The sequence below is a fragment of the Rhinopithecus roxellana genome, chromosome 13 (genome assembly GCF_007565055.1).
Source record: "Rhinopithecus roxellana isolate Shanxi Qingling chromosome 13, ASM756505v1, whole genome shotgun sequence".
Lineage (NCBI taxonomy): Eukaryota > Metazoa > Chordata > Mammalia > Primates > Cercopithecidae > Rhinopithecus > Rhinopithecus roxellana.
The window spans coordinates 52,466,718-52,480,518 of NC_044561.1; the positions used below are offsets into that span (position 1 = coordinate 52,466,718).

The 13,801-nt window shown below is 45.1% G+C and overlaps 1 protein-coding gene across 5 annotated transcripts in view; it reads left to right on the forward strand.

Annotated features, from left to right (window-relative positions):
* Window positions 1–9,569, forward strand: part of TTC3 (tetratricopeptide repeat domain 3) — a 123,312-nt gene extending 113,743 nt beyond the window's left edge. For 4 of the 5 annotated variants that reach the window (XM_030914716.1, XM_030914718.1, XM_010384139.2 and 1 more), the window contains 5 exons: window positions 913–1,265; window positions 3,125–3,251; window positions 3,451–3,594; window positions 6,711–6,803; window positions 7,915–9,569. In XM_030914716.1, the coding sequence (XP_030770576.1) occupies window positions 913–1,265; window positions 3,125–3,251; window positions 3,451–3,594; window positions 6,711–6,803; window positions 7,915–7,989 (792 nt within the window). In that variant the 3' untranslated portion in view covers window positions 7,990–9,569. The remainder of the gene's footprint in view (window positions 1–912; window positions 1,266–3,124; window positions 3,252–3,450; window positions 3,595–6,710; window positions 6,804–7,914) is intronic. The other variant, XM_030914715.1, reaches the window with a different exon arrangement.
* The last annotated feature ends 4,232 nt before the right edge of the window (window positions 9,570–13,801 follow it).

Sequence of the window (13,801 nt, forward strand, 5' to 3'; positions counted from 1 at the left end):
ACTAGGGGTCTCAGAATGTATCCCTGAGGATTACAGGGAGCTACTGTGCTTTTTGAAGATGAGCTTGCCACTAATGTGGGGGAGTGTTGGGGAGGGGCTTGAGTGATTTCCAGTTGTTCGATTATCAGCTTATTACCATCATCCTGTCCTGGATGGGGCGTGGCAGTGGGGGTAGAGGGAAGAGAACAGATGTGAGAGGTGATTAGGGGTACATTTACAGGCGCCATTGCTGCTCAGGAGACCAGGCCCCATGTGTCCACGTGGAAGTCGAGGGTGAGTCTCTGGGGAGGTTGAGGCTGGTTTCCAACACATTGACTTTGAGTTGTCTTGGAATCACCCAAGTGGATTTGCAGATTTGGATCTCAGGAAAATATTCTAGACTGTAAACTTAATATTCTAGACTGCACACTTTTAAAAAGATTCGGCCTCAGGCAGCCGCATGGGGAGGAGCGTCAGCACTGCAGGCATGGACGGAGGCCTGAGAGCTGCCAAGAGAGACGGCAGGGAAGAGGAGGCAGCCTGCTGGGACGGAGACAGCTCTGAGGAGTGTGGTGGCCGTGATGCTGCATCTGTCAGCTACAGGGTTTAGCTCGGAAGGGGAGAAGTGTAACCAGGTAGAGGCTGAAGGAGGGCCAGGAGGCAGGCGAAATTTTCATCTTACAGAGAAAATAGTGACTTACAGAGATAATTATTTAGAAGTCTGAACCCTCCTACTCTTCTTCTAATAACTAACAAGTTATTATCAAGAATTCTTTTAAAACGAAAATACTTAATTCATGGTATCAGGTTTCCTGTGCACGGAGCCTCTGGGCTGTATTATTGTATTTATTCATCGACCTTTGCCCTTGGGCGTTTCGTCCTCTTAATTCAAGGGAAGCCCTAAGTGATCCTGGTGTGGTGTGTTCCTCACAGGTTCGTTCCGAGTTACTCCCTGAGTCTTCAGGCCATGATGACCAAGGGCTTGTGACTTCTGCAAGCGACGTGACTGGAAACCATGCAGCACTTCACAGGGATCCCAGTGTGTTCTCTGCCGGCGATTCCCCAGGGGAGGCTCCTTCTGCGCTGTTGCCAGGGCCACCCCCTGGTCAGCCTGAAGCCGCCCAGCTGCCAGGGCCAAAAAGGGCAGCTCTGTCAGAACGAAGCCCTGTGGCTGATCGGAAGCAGCCTGTTCTTCCAGGACATGCTGCGCGTTCAAGTCAGTCTCCAAAAAAGCCGTTCAATAGTATTATTGAGCACCTGTCAGTGGTATTCCCGTGTTACAACAGGTATGAACAGAAAATGTCTGTGACTGTGTTCAGTACTTTATTGAACTGAGGTTTCCTGATCAGATAAAACCAATTAGGTGTTAACATGAAAAGGGTTGCATAATTGTTTTGCTCAGAAAGACAGGTGCTACCTTTCTTTCTTTTTGTAAATACAGAGATAAGTATTTTCAAATAAATTGGTGGGTTTTTTTTGTTTTTTGTTTTTTGTTTTGAGACAGAGTCTCACTCTGTCGCCTATGCTGGAGTGCTATGGCATGATCTTGGCTCCCTGCAACCTCTCCCTCCCAGGTTCAAGTGATTCTCCTGCCTCAGCCTCCTGAGAAGCTGGGATTATAGGCATGCACCACTAAGTCTGACTAATTTTTATATTTTTAGTACAGGTGGGGTTTTACCATGTTGGCCAGGCTGGTCTCGAACTCCTGACCTCAAGTGATTCACCCACCTTGGCCTCCCAAAGTGCTGGGGTTACAGGCATGAGACACTACACCCAGCCTCAAATAAATTTTTTTTTTTTTTTTTTTTTTTTGAGACGGAGTCTTGCTCTGTCACCCAGACTGGAGTGCAGTGGCCGGATCTCGGCTCACTGCAAGCTCTGCCTCCCGAGTTTACGCCATTCTCCTGCCTCAGCCTCCCGAGTAGCTGGGACTACAGGCGCCCGCCACCTTGCCCGGCTAGTTTTTTGTATTTTTTAGTAGAGACGGGGTTTCACTGTGTTAGCCAGGATGGTCTCGATCTCCTGACCTCGTGATCCGCCCGTCTCGGCCTCCCAAAGTGCTGGGATTACAGGCTTGAGCCACCGCGCCCGGCCCTCAAATAAATTTTTTAATGTGCATATGTAAATTGAAAACATTGACCACTGGGTAATTAACACTCATCGGAACCCATGACAATTTGCTAAGATTTTGATGAGACCAATAGCATTGTCTAAAACTAGTGTTATAGAATCAATAAATGAACTGCAAAACAATAATTTTGCATCATTTGGGGGGACAAAATTACATTTAGCAAAGAAGGCAGCAGCAACTTATACCTTATTAGATAAGACCTCTGATTTGTTAGAGTGTGAGGTTGAAGACTGGATGGAATTCCATAGTGAATGGGGCACGTGGACATGTTAACAAGGGGTCCTTGTGAATGTGGGAAAAAGCTGCCCTTAACTGAGTGAGCAAGAGCTGTAAATAGGGTTGGGATGACGGCAGGCTCTTCAGTAGCATTTCTGCCTCCACCTCTGGTTTCTGCTGTTCAGGTTGGTGCAAGGGGGGCAGAGTTGCCTCTTGTCTCAGCTGTGAGAGATGATGACATAGAGGCAGTGTCTCTGAAGTGCAGCTCGGAACAAAGGACTCTACACTCAGGAATGACCTTTGGCATCTGCCCGATTATTTCAGTTTCTGAGACAGTGTTAATTAGAAGCTTCAGAACTGAAATTTGTAACAGTGGAGCAGTTAAAATATGATTAGCCAGCAGGCAAGGTGGCTCACGCCAGGCTGAGGCAGGTGGATCACCTGAGGTTGGGAGTTCGGGACCAGCCTGGCCAACATGGTGAAATCCCATCTCTTCTTAAAAAATAAAAAATACAAAACTCGCTTGAACCCAAGAGACAGAGGTTGCGGTGAGCAGGGATTATGCCACTGCACTCTAGCCTGGGTAACAGAGTGAGACTGTGTCTCAAAAAAAAAAAAAAAAAAAAAAAATAGCTCTGCTTTTTAGATACAGTTATGGTTGTTATTAGTATTCAAATTAATTTTGTGTGCATTTGTCTTTGTGTCTTTGGGTTGGGCTGTTGGATTAATATTGGTGTGTAATATTGCTTAGCAGTAAGGAACTTTCTGTTGTCACTTAACACTCACTCTCCCTTTCAGCACCGAGCTTGCTGGTTTTATTAAAAAAGTGCGAAGCAAAAACAAGAACTCACTCTCAGGATTGAGTATTGATGAAATTGTCCAAAGAGTGACAGAACACATTCTAGACGGACAGAAAAAGAAAAAGGTATTTTATCCAGATGTTCCACTTCATCCTTACTTATTTATAAAATATGAAAAGTGTTTTAAAAAAAAAAAAAAAAAGCTTCAAACCAAAACCTAGAGAACAATGTACTAAAGACAGAAGATGGTCAAGTTGTTGGATAACTGAACTTTGCTTCCCTCTTGTCCCCCCGCCCCGCCCCACACCCCTCTTATCTTCACAGCCAAACCCAGGAAAGGACAAGAGGACTTATGAGCCCAGCTCTGCCGCCCCCGTGGCCAGGCCCTCCCCGGGCCCACCCTCGGCAGTTGTTGCACCATCACCCAAAACCAAGGGGCAGAAAGCAGAAGATGTCTCTGTGAAGGTTGTATGTATAACTGTATAGTTTTGTTTTTTAATGAAAAACAAGAAGCAAACAATTTTTAATCCATGATTTAGCCCCATTCATTTCTAGACCAAATTTGATCCTAACATTAGAAACTGAATTTCAGTGTACTTGAATGTGTCCAGTTAGAGCAGTCAGTGAATGGCCGAGGTCATGGTCTCTGCTCTGACACCTTGGGTGCCCAGCATGGAGAGAAGCCACTGCACATGAGTGACAAGGGTTCTGACCACTGTGGGGGATCTGGGCCTTCTCTCTCTTGCTCTTGTTTTGCTGCAGATGGTCAAATACATGAACTCTGTACATCCAGTGTGGTATTTTGAACAGTTGGGGAAATAATTTTTGAATAATTTTCTTCTGTGTAACCATGGCTTTGGAATTGCACAGATTGGTTCCATCACTTATTAGCAATGAGCCCACGTCCCGCTGCTTGCCCAGGCTGTGGCCTGGATCAAATGCTGCTGTAGAATGACTGGGTCAGCTGTGTGCTCCAGAGAGTCTACTTGCTGTCCTTGGCCTCTTCCTCTAGTGCCTGAGAAGGGATGCTGGAATGGGCTACACTTGCCTGGAATTCTGTGTAGTGATTTAAGTTGTTTATTTTCCTTTTACACAGTAAGAATGTTTACATTTACATAGAACATTTCATAAAATACTACAATAGCTATGATCTGAATTGATAAGGCAATATAATTAATTTATAATAAGGAAACTGAGGACAGAGCGCTCACATAGCTTGCCAGTGTTCACTTGACTGTTTGAAGACCGGAGGTAGCTCAGAGTGGGCCTTTGGACTTGTGTGTGCCCCATGTAATTCATCCTCACCACCGGGACTGGCTGACGTTGGAACCATGCAGTAGGGACCTCAGGGGTGGCTGCAAGAGGGCCTCTCACCTGTGTGGCTCGGGGCTGGGGGCTCTGGATGGAATTCTGGTGTCAAGCAGACACCAGAATTTTTCTCTTCGTCCATCTCTGGTGTCAGAGTATAACCAACATCCACAGGAGGAGAGTTACAGGCCCCATAATCTTCTCAGCAGGGAGCCAGCGGTAGGAGATTGCACAGAGAGTACTGGTTTGCTAACTTGAGTCGGCATTGAGTCTTTAGGTTTTTATTCCTCCCATACGTTTTCACTTTCCACTACCCTTTGGAAACCTTCCACACCGCACACACTCAGCTCCAGAGGGTCTCGGCCCCACCCACACCCAAGTGAGGGAGCTTCTGAGCATGTAGGGCATTCCTGCAAGACCTGGCTAGAGTCCCTCCTCTCCTGGGGGTTTCCCTGATGGGTCACGTGCACTGTGGTTCTTCACCCAGGCAGAATCCCCAGTCACATGTGGGTGTACATGCGCACAAGTCAGTGTGTTGTGTGGCCACACCCACCCCAAGATAGACCGTGAGCTCGTGATCTCCTGGAGAAGAGTTCCCTTTTTCTTCATGATGGATGTTTGTAGTAATGAAGATACAAAAGCTGACTTAGTGAAACTTCACCAAATTGTATGAGAAAGAAAAAATGTATTCAAGCTGGGACCTAATTTGATAACCATAGTTTGTTAAAAGTATTAATTTTTAAATTACAAAGTATTACATACTCACAATAGAAAATACAAATAAAAAGGGCATTTAAAAACCCACCCTGTAATCAGTATTACCACTTTGATATATATTTTTCTAAACTCTTGAATGCATTTATATGTGAATTAGTCGAAACTGAATATGCTGGTCATACTTTGTTCTCTGAGGGGCTGGATTTTTTGGTTGTTTTCCTTTTTTTCTTTTACTTAGAAATATACTGTGCCCATCTTTTCTAGGAAACAGAAAACTGTCAAGTTAAGTGTATGTTTTTTTCAAACTAAACCTGGCTCCGAGCTTTGCACTGGGCATTGGAGAGGCCTTCACTGGCTCTTCCCCGGTCTGGCACTTCCTCTTCTTCCCTGACCCTCGAGTCATGGGCAGCAGTGGAGGGGCATAAACCCTCCTTCTGCAGCATCTGTCCCATCTCCTCCTGGGCCAAGTCATGCCTTGGGAGAGACAGCAAAACCCTGGACAGCAGTTCAAGGTCTTTTCAGTCCTCGGGTGGTGCGCCCAGTACTACTCCCTGAACTTGATCCCACTACCAGGGCTGCCCACATTCGCCCGCTCCCTCAGCAGGGGATTTTAGAGCATGAGTTTGGGCTAGGTTTTCCACCACCTGCTAAGGACCCAGATGGGACTCATTTTGTGCCTTCAAGGTGCTCAGAGTTAAGAGGCAGTGAGCTAGAATAGAAGTTAATGATGCAGGATAGGGTAAGTGCTGTGAGAACTGTGCCTGGAGTCCCAGGCGACACTCCGGTCTGCTCTCACATCGAAAGCACTGTCTGTGCTCACCAGACTGTGAGCTGCTGAGGCCGGAGCCCTCCATTCATCTCTGCGTCCAGCACCCCACACCGTCCCTGCCCATGGATGTTTGCCGGATGAGCCATCCGTTTGTTTTGTTTTGATTTGCACAAGTAATCCATGCTCATAGAAACTAGAAAATAGTAAAGAAAAAGATTAAATCGCCCTTACCCTGAGGCAACCACTGTTAACTGTCTAGGCATGTATGTATACACGCAGCCTCTTTATTAAAAAGTGAGTTATGTATGATACATGCTGTCTTGCTAGCTGCTTTCATTCAACAGGCTTTTGGGGCCAGCTTTCTATGTCAGGGATTATGGGCTTCCGTCATGATTTCCCTTTTGGCTACACAATAGTCCATTGTGTGGATGTGTTGGAATTTACCACCCTCAACTGTTAGATGATTAGATGAATGATTAATTCACACCATGCCATGTGATTATCCCATACTGTACTTTAGGTATGGTCATCTTCACCTGGGAATCTTTTAGCCACATAAAACAGTTTTTTCTCTGAGGCAATTAGAACTTTAAAAGTATACTTTTCTTTTTGTATTTTTATATTTTTTCTTAAGAAACGCTACTAAAAAGTAAGTTGTTTCCTCAGACTGTTTAGCTGTAATTGTGAATAATTTGCCACCCTTTGTGGCAGAAGATGTTTGAAGGAAGAACTCTTGTCATAAAAACAGCTGTCGTTATTCTGTATTATTCAGGTGTGTTTGTTTCCACAGGCACCAGGTGCAAGTTCCTGTGAAATATGCCACGAGGTGTTCAAATCAAAAAACGTGTGTGTGCTCAAATGTGGGCACAAGTATCACAAAGGGGTAAGAGCTCTTTTTGGCCATCCTTACAGCAGGCATTGGGACCATCAAGTATTTTCAAAATAAGAAAGGAATTGTTTTCTAGTCATCAGTATTTATTGTGCTGTCAAACCATTTTCTTTGCAAACCTCCATGTCATTGTTCAGTGCCTCCCTGTCCACACACTAGCGCTGCCGGAGGGGCAGCTCCGCAGACTGTCCTTTCCATCCCGTGTGGGGAGAGGGGAACGGCAGCTCCAGCCACTTGTTGCTGAGATTCGAAGCAGTATTGGTTCCTTGAAAGGTGATTTCTTACACACTTGACTAAACGGAGAAAGAGTGAAACCATTTTTTTGACTTAGTGTAGTATATGAAGTCAAGTTAACATTTTAGAGGAGAAAAACTAAACCTAGCTGAGTCCCTTCTGCCTGACCTGGGGACAGTCCTGCTCGTACCATTCTGGGATCTGTGTGTGAACTGTCATGGTGTTCTAGGTACCGTGAGCATTTGTGTGCACCCCTGCTGCTGGGTTAGAACAGATCAGGTCTCTGCCATGGGGATGTACTAATCCCTTGGAACGGGATCAATACAGCATACTCACTGAAAGGAATTGAGACCACTTGCCGAGTCTCTTTGGTGTGGTGTGCCTCCTTTGGGTACAGGGTCTTCTGTCCGGGCCGGCTGACTGTCCACAGCCTCTGCAGTGTGGGCAGCAGCAGCAGGAGGATGGCATGCAGGCTGGAGGGCTGTTCCAGAGCCCAGGGCCAAGGCCAGGCCAGGGGATGGGCTAAGAGTGAGTGGTCGGTCCTAGGGCCGAGAATGTCAGGCTCTGGAATTTGGTGCAGCTGACGTGGAAGAGCCGAGACTAGAACCGGGGCTTAGGGCAAGGCCACCCCGAGGCCAGGTAGGAGGCCCAGAGCGTTCAGGATCTGACCCTGAGGTGGGATGGTTTGCAGCTGGGACTTCGTCCACACTCTGGCCTGAGCGGGCGTTGGTGTCCCTGAGTATTGGGCAGCTCCAGGCCCAAGAGACCAAGGGCAAGTGAGCCACGCCTGCCAAAGAGCCCAGCAGCACAGGGGAGCTAGGCTTCCTCATGGTCCTGAAGGCATCTTCTGATTTTGTTTTCTCCTTTTCAGTGCTTTAAGCAGTGGCTTAAAGGGCAGAGCGCTTGCCCGGCCTGCCAGGGTCGTGATCTCCTGTCAGAAGAGTAGCCTGCACTTCTGGAAGAGGCTGGCCCGGTGAGAATCAGGAGCCGCCTTCCTGCTCCTCTAGGTAGTCACACTTCACTAAAGCGTCATCCACCAGTACTGGTGTTGAATCGGAATGACAATTTCCTGCCGCCCCTGGCGTAAAAAACAAACATTTGAAGACCCTTGTGCATTGTGTCACAAAGCTAAATACATGGAAATCGTTAATATCGTTGAGAATAAGTAATTTCCCCACTCTGAGTGAATACTTTGATGACGGCCAAGCAGTGGCTAATAAAATGACGGCTACCGCACTCGTGGGTCGCTGGGGCTGCGCGGGGCTCTTTGAGGTGGGTGGCTTCTTTTGGAAAGTACTGTGAGCGCCTCAAAGCGCAGTATTCTAGTGATAAGAATTCTTCACATGTCCAAGCACCCCACGTTTGTTCCCCTTTTGTGTTTGAAAAACCTTTTCTAGTAGCTCCGCAAGAGAGATGATACGACTTTTTAAATTTTTTACAAGAGTCTGTATTCCTGAAAATATGCCTATATTTTTCTTCAAAGATTCTGCATTTTAAGAATGGGCATAAGCAAACCACATTTTAATAATTTATAGTTAATGTTAAAATATTGGCTGATTTAGACCAAAAGATTCAAATCTCCTCTTTGTGAAATCCCATCTGCATTTGATTTTTTTAATTTTATGTTCCCCCGATAGTTTTAAGTGTTTACTTTTCATCTTTTATAGATATAATCTGATTTTCAAAAATGATTAATACTTTTTGATTAGTATCGACTAAGACTTTTTCCCCCTGGAATGAAGGCTGTGTGTCCATCATCCCAGCCCCCGTTTGGAGCCTGCTCTTTGAACTCCACCGCCCTCCTCAGTAGCTTCTGTCCTCTTTCATGAGTCAGCCAGCAAGTGCTTGGGATCTGCATCTAGCCGTGCTGAGCACACAACAGGCTGTGTGTGGAAATGGCCACCACCCTTCTCCTTCCCTACCCCACCACAAAAAGAGAAGCTGTGTCTTTAGACAACCCTGAGGTGTCTGTGTTACAGTCGCTCTGTGTTTGACATTTGTGTAAAGTATGCATGCAGTCTTATACTGTGGTCTAAAACAAAACTGTAACTGCATTAGAAACCATGAAAAAATTAGATACTGTTTTGTGAGTTTTATATAGTGGTAAATATAGAACCATGAATTCTGGACACATTCCATTTCTCTCCAACATGAAGGATCAAAAAATGTTTTTCAATGTGTTCTTTGTTCCACTGGATACTTGGAGTCATGAGTTTATGAGCTGATTTGGTCACCTTCCTCTGCCTTTATTCACCATGAGTTCTGATGTCTTAGTCACTTAGTTCGTAGAAGCTCACGCCTTAGTTTGAAACATTCTCCACGGTGGTCCCCAAAACATTGTCTGCATATTCATAAGAATTGAGCGCTGTGGGTGTTAACGTGCATAAGGATCAGTTTGCAGCAGCAAGTACAAAAGGAGAGGAGGAACATCGTCAAATGAGTGTGTTTTGTACATAACTTCAGATACTTGTGAACATGCCTTATATATGTCCAACTGTCAGAATAAAGAACATTCTAAAACGAGAAGTTCACTGTCATTCTTGTCCATTCTTAATTTAAAAAATGCATTCTCCTGGAAATCTTAGGACATGTATGTAATGCTAACATTTTAAGAGTGCTTTCATCAGGAAAGAACAGCCACGCCACGCTGTGTCTGAGGAGTCTGACCAGGGATCTCAGGGCGTTTTAGGGCCTGGGCCAGAACTTTCCTTTGTGCCTGCATAAGATCGACTACTTCAATGTGTGAATGGCTCACACAGAGATGACAGAGTTTACTTCTTACGGCCACATTAAGAGAGTTTTCATGTGCATACGTACAAAGATGTTGAAGATCAATTGTATTCCTTGGTTTTTTTTTTTTTTTTTTTTTTTTTTGAGGCATTTGTGGATTTATGGGCCGCCGAGGCTGTCGATGGGGTTTCCTCTTTAGAGGGGCTTCTGGGTGTGCGGAGCACTCAGAGTTTGAAGACAGCGCATTTTCACAATCTGTCTTCTGTTTATTCAAGTGTATTCAAAGTATTATCAGTACAGATTTTTAGTCTGATGGCATTTAATTTAAAGCAATGACTATTAAGAATTTAGATTAGTTTGCTCTGCTGAACTGCTTAATCTATGTTATGAGTAATGGATAACCCGGTATAAAATTGAAGTGGTGCCCCAGCAATGCAAAATGTCACTACGGTTTTAAGACTACGGAAGCGGCCCCACTTATTAGTGATTTTGATTTCCACAGTTTGTTACCCCCAGTCAGCCGTGGTCTGAAAATAGGCGAGTACAGTGCAGTACAATAAGATATTTTAAGGGAGAGAGACCGCACTCACATAATCTTTATTACAGTGTAGTTGTTCTATTTTATCACTAGTTCTAGTTGTTCATCTCTTACTGTGCCTAATTTATAAATTAAACTTCATCATAGGTACGTATGTATAGGAAAAAACACTGCATATGTAGGGTTTGGAATTATCTGTGGTTTCAGGCATCCACTGGAGGTCTTGGAACATACCTGCCACGGATAAAGGGTGTGTGTGTGTGTGCGCACGCATGCATACGCGCAGTGGCGGCAGGTGGTTAAAGTGATCAACACGCTGCAGACTGAAGCAATAAAACTATTTTAGCGTAGTTTTTGTAGATGACTGGAGAAGGGGATTAAAGGAAACAGTGGGAGACACAATAGCAAAGATGGAAGTTCATTCTGTCCGCCTGAAGTACTTAGGAGGCTGAAAAAGCAGAGGCCATAAAGTGATAGGATGGTTGGTCAGAATGAGGACCAAAAACCATCTGTAGTATGACCTCATGAAAGAAATGGGAAATATGTTTAGGTATTTGAAACACTTGTGCAACACACTTAATTGAAAGAATAATTGTAAAAATAATTGGTCATCCATCATGTCTAGTTCCTTTTTATTTTCTTCACACTGGTGTGATTGGCTGAGAGGGGAGGTCCGCATTTGGTCACCATATACCTTATGTGCTTTGCTGGGAAGAATGGGCAAGGCCTGCCATAGGCACCACTGAAAACTGGGAACCATTCATTCAGCAAGTGTGCATTGAGTACCCACCACCCATACGCCAGGCTAGATGTTTTGATACAATAGTAAAGGAGACAAGGACCCCATGAAACATGGCTTTCAGTTGAGTAGACACCAAGAAACAAATATATAACGTAGCTTCAGGCAATGAGAAGGGCTCAGGAGGAGAAGCCAGGAAGGCATACAGATGAGTAAATTCCTAGTGAAGTGCTCAGCACAGTGCCTGCACACAAACTCGTGATAACCGGAGCTAATAACTAACAAACACTAAGATTAAGGGCCTGGAAATTGCACGGGAAAGAGTTAGGATGGTACAGTAGGAAAGCCTCCGTTAGGTGAGGAACTCCACTTCCTCAGTGTGGCCTACACTGGAACACGATCCAGTGGTGAAAAGAGCAAGAAGAAATCAAATCACCTCGAAGTCATTTTGGAAAATAACAGCTTTGTTCCTGAGATCTCCCTGAATTGACTTCAGGAATATTGTGATTCTACAGCAATGGATCATTTCACCTTTTGGCTTTCCCAGATTACCTGACTGAGCAGTTTTGAGTCAACCTTTCCTATCCAGTTTGGGTTCAGGATCAGAGCCCTGTGGTGGGCTCACTGGGGGGTTGCCCTGGAGTATTGGTGTGGCTGTGCAAGGCTCACTGTAGTGGAGGTGTGTAGTCCAGACTCCCTGGCTTAGGGTGAGAACTGTTTCCACTTATTCCATCATCGCCTCCACATTTTTTTTTTTTTTTTTTTTGAGACAGAGTCTCGCTCTGTCACCCAGGCTGGAGTGCAGTGGCATGATCTCCACTCACTGCAACCTCCACCTCCTGGGTTCAAGCAATTCTCCTGCCTCAGCCTCCCGAGTAGCTGGGATTACAAGTGCACGGCACCACAGCTGGCTGATTTTTATATTTTTAGTAGAAACAGAGTTTTATCATGTTGGCCAGGCTCGTCTTGAACTCCTGACCTCAGGTGATCCACCTGCCTCAGCCTCCCAAAGTGCAGGGATTTATAGGCATGAGGCACTGCACCCAGCCCATCGCCTCCACTTTATACTGTCTCTTCCTGTTCTCCCTTTAAAGGTGAAAAAAGATAACTATTACTTAGCAAGAATACAGAAATTAAACAATTTAAACTAGAAAATCCTAACGAGTCATCGGTCAATCAAGTTGGATAAACCATCAAGGCAAAAAAAGACTTTTAGCTACTTAAGAATAATAATTTGGGGGCCAGGGCCTGGTGGCTCACGTCTGTAATCCCAGCACTTTGGGATGCTAAGGTGGGCAGATTGCTTGAGCTCAGGAGTTCGAGACAAGCCTGGGCAACATAGTGAAACCCCGTCTGCAAAAAATATAAAAATTAACTAGGCATGGTGGCACATGTCTGTGGTCCCAGCTACTTGGGAGGCTGAAGTGGGAGGATCACTTGAGCCTGAGAGGCGGAAGTTGCGTGAGCTGAGACTGCACCACTGCACTCCAGCCTGGGTGACAGAGTGACTCTGTCTCAAAAAACCAAGAATAATTTGGGATTTCCATATGAAAATAAATGAAGCGTGACCTCTCACAACATATACAAATGTCAATTTCCAATGGATCACAGTCCTCAATATGGAAAGCAAAATAATGCAGCTTCTACAAGAAAAGAGACCATCTTCCTGCCCCTGGAATAGGCAAAGATTTTAAGGAAGCACTAGCTCCAAGAATAAAAAGTTGATAAACTGGATTTTGTTGCACTAAGAACTCTTAAGTTTCCATTGAGAGAGTGAAAAGGCAAGCCATGCAGTGGAAGATGTTGGTAATCCACACCTCCAACAAGACTCCTCCAGAATGTACAAACAACTACAAATTCAACAAGAAAAAGATAACAATATATTAGAAATAGGCAAGAGATGTGAATAGGCACTTCACGAGTATCCAGATGGTTTGTAGGCATTTTGATAACCACATTTGTTCAAAATCCATCACCAAGGAAATATAAATTAAAACATTGCTGGCAGGGTGATAGGGTTTGGATTCGTGTCCCGACCCAAATCTCATGTCGAATCGGAGGAAGGGCCTGGTGGCAGGTGACTGGATCGTGGGGAGAGATTTCCCCCTTGCTGATCTCATGACAGCGAGTCCTCATGAGAGCTGATAGTTTAGAAGTGTGTGGCGTTCCCCCTTGGCGCTCTCTCCTGCCCCCATGTAAGTCATGCTTGCTTCCCCTTCACCTTCCTCCATGACTGTACATTTCCGGAGTCTCCCAGCCATGCTTCCTGTTAAGCCTGTGGATCTGTGAGTCAATTAAACCTCTGTTCTTCATAAATTACCTGGTCTCAGGTAGTTCTTTATAGTAGCGTGAGAATAGACCAACACACGGTATTTTGTCTTGAAGTGTCCTGGTTCTAGCAGGTAGGACCCTGTACTTAGCAAGGACCTGTTTTGCTGTTCTCTGGGGCATGGGTGAAGGTCTGGGGTGTGAGAGGCTGCAGTGAGCTGTAATCACACCACTGCACTCCAGCCTGGGGGATACAGTGAGACCCTGTCTCAAAATACAACAACAAAAAATTGAATTATATATGCACTTACGTCAAAAACCAATGTACTTCTGATTACCTCAGCTTATTATGTTGGGGTTATTGATGTCTATAGTATCTGTATGGTGGAAATACCGTATAATGCAACTCTTCCCAACTCTATGTTTAGTGGGGTCACACTGGTAGCTTGAAATCAACCACCGTGGGAGTACTTACACCACAGT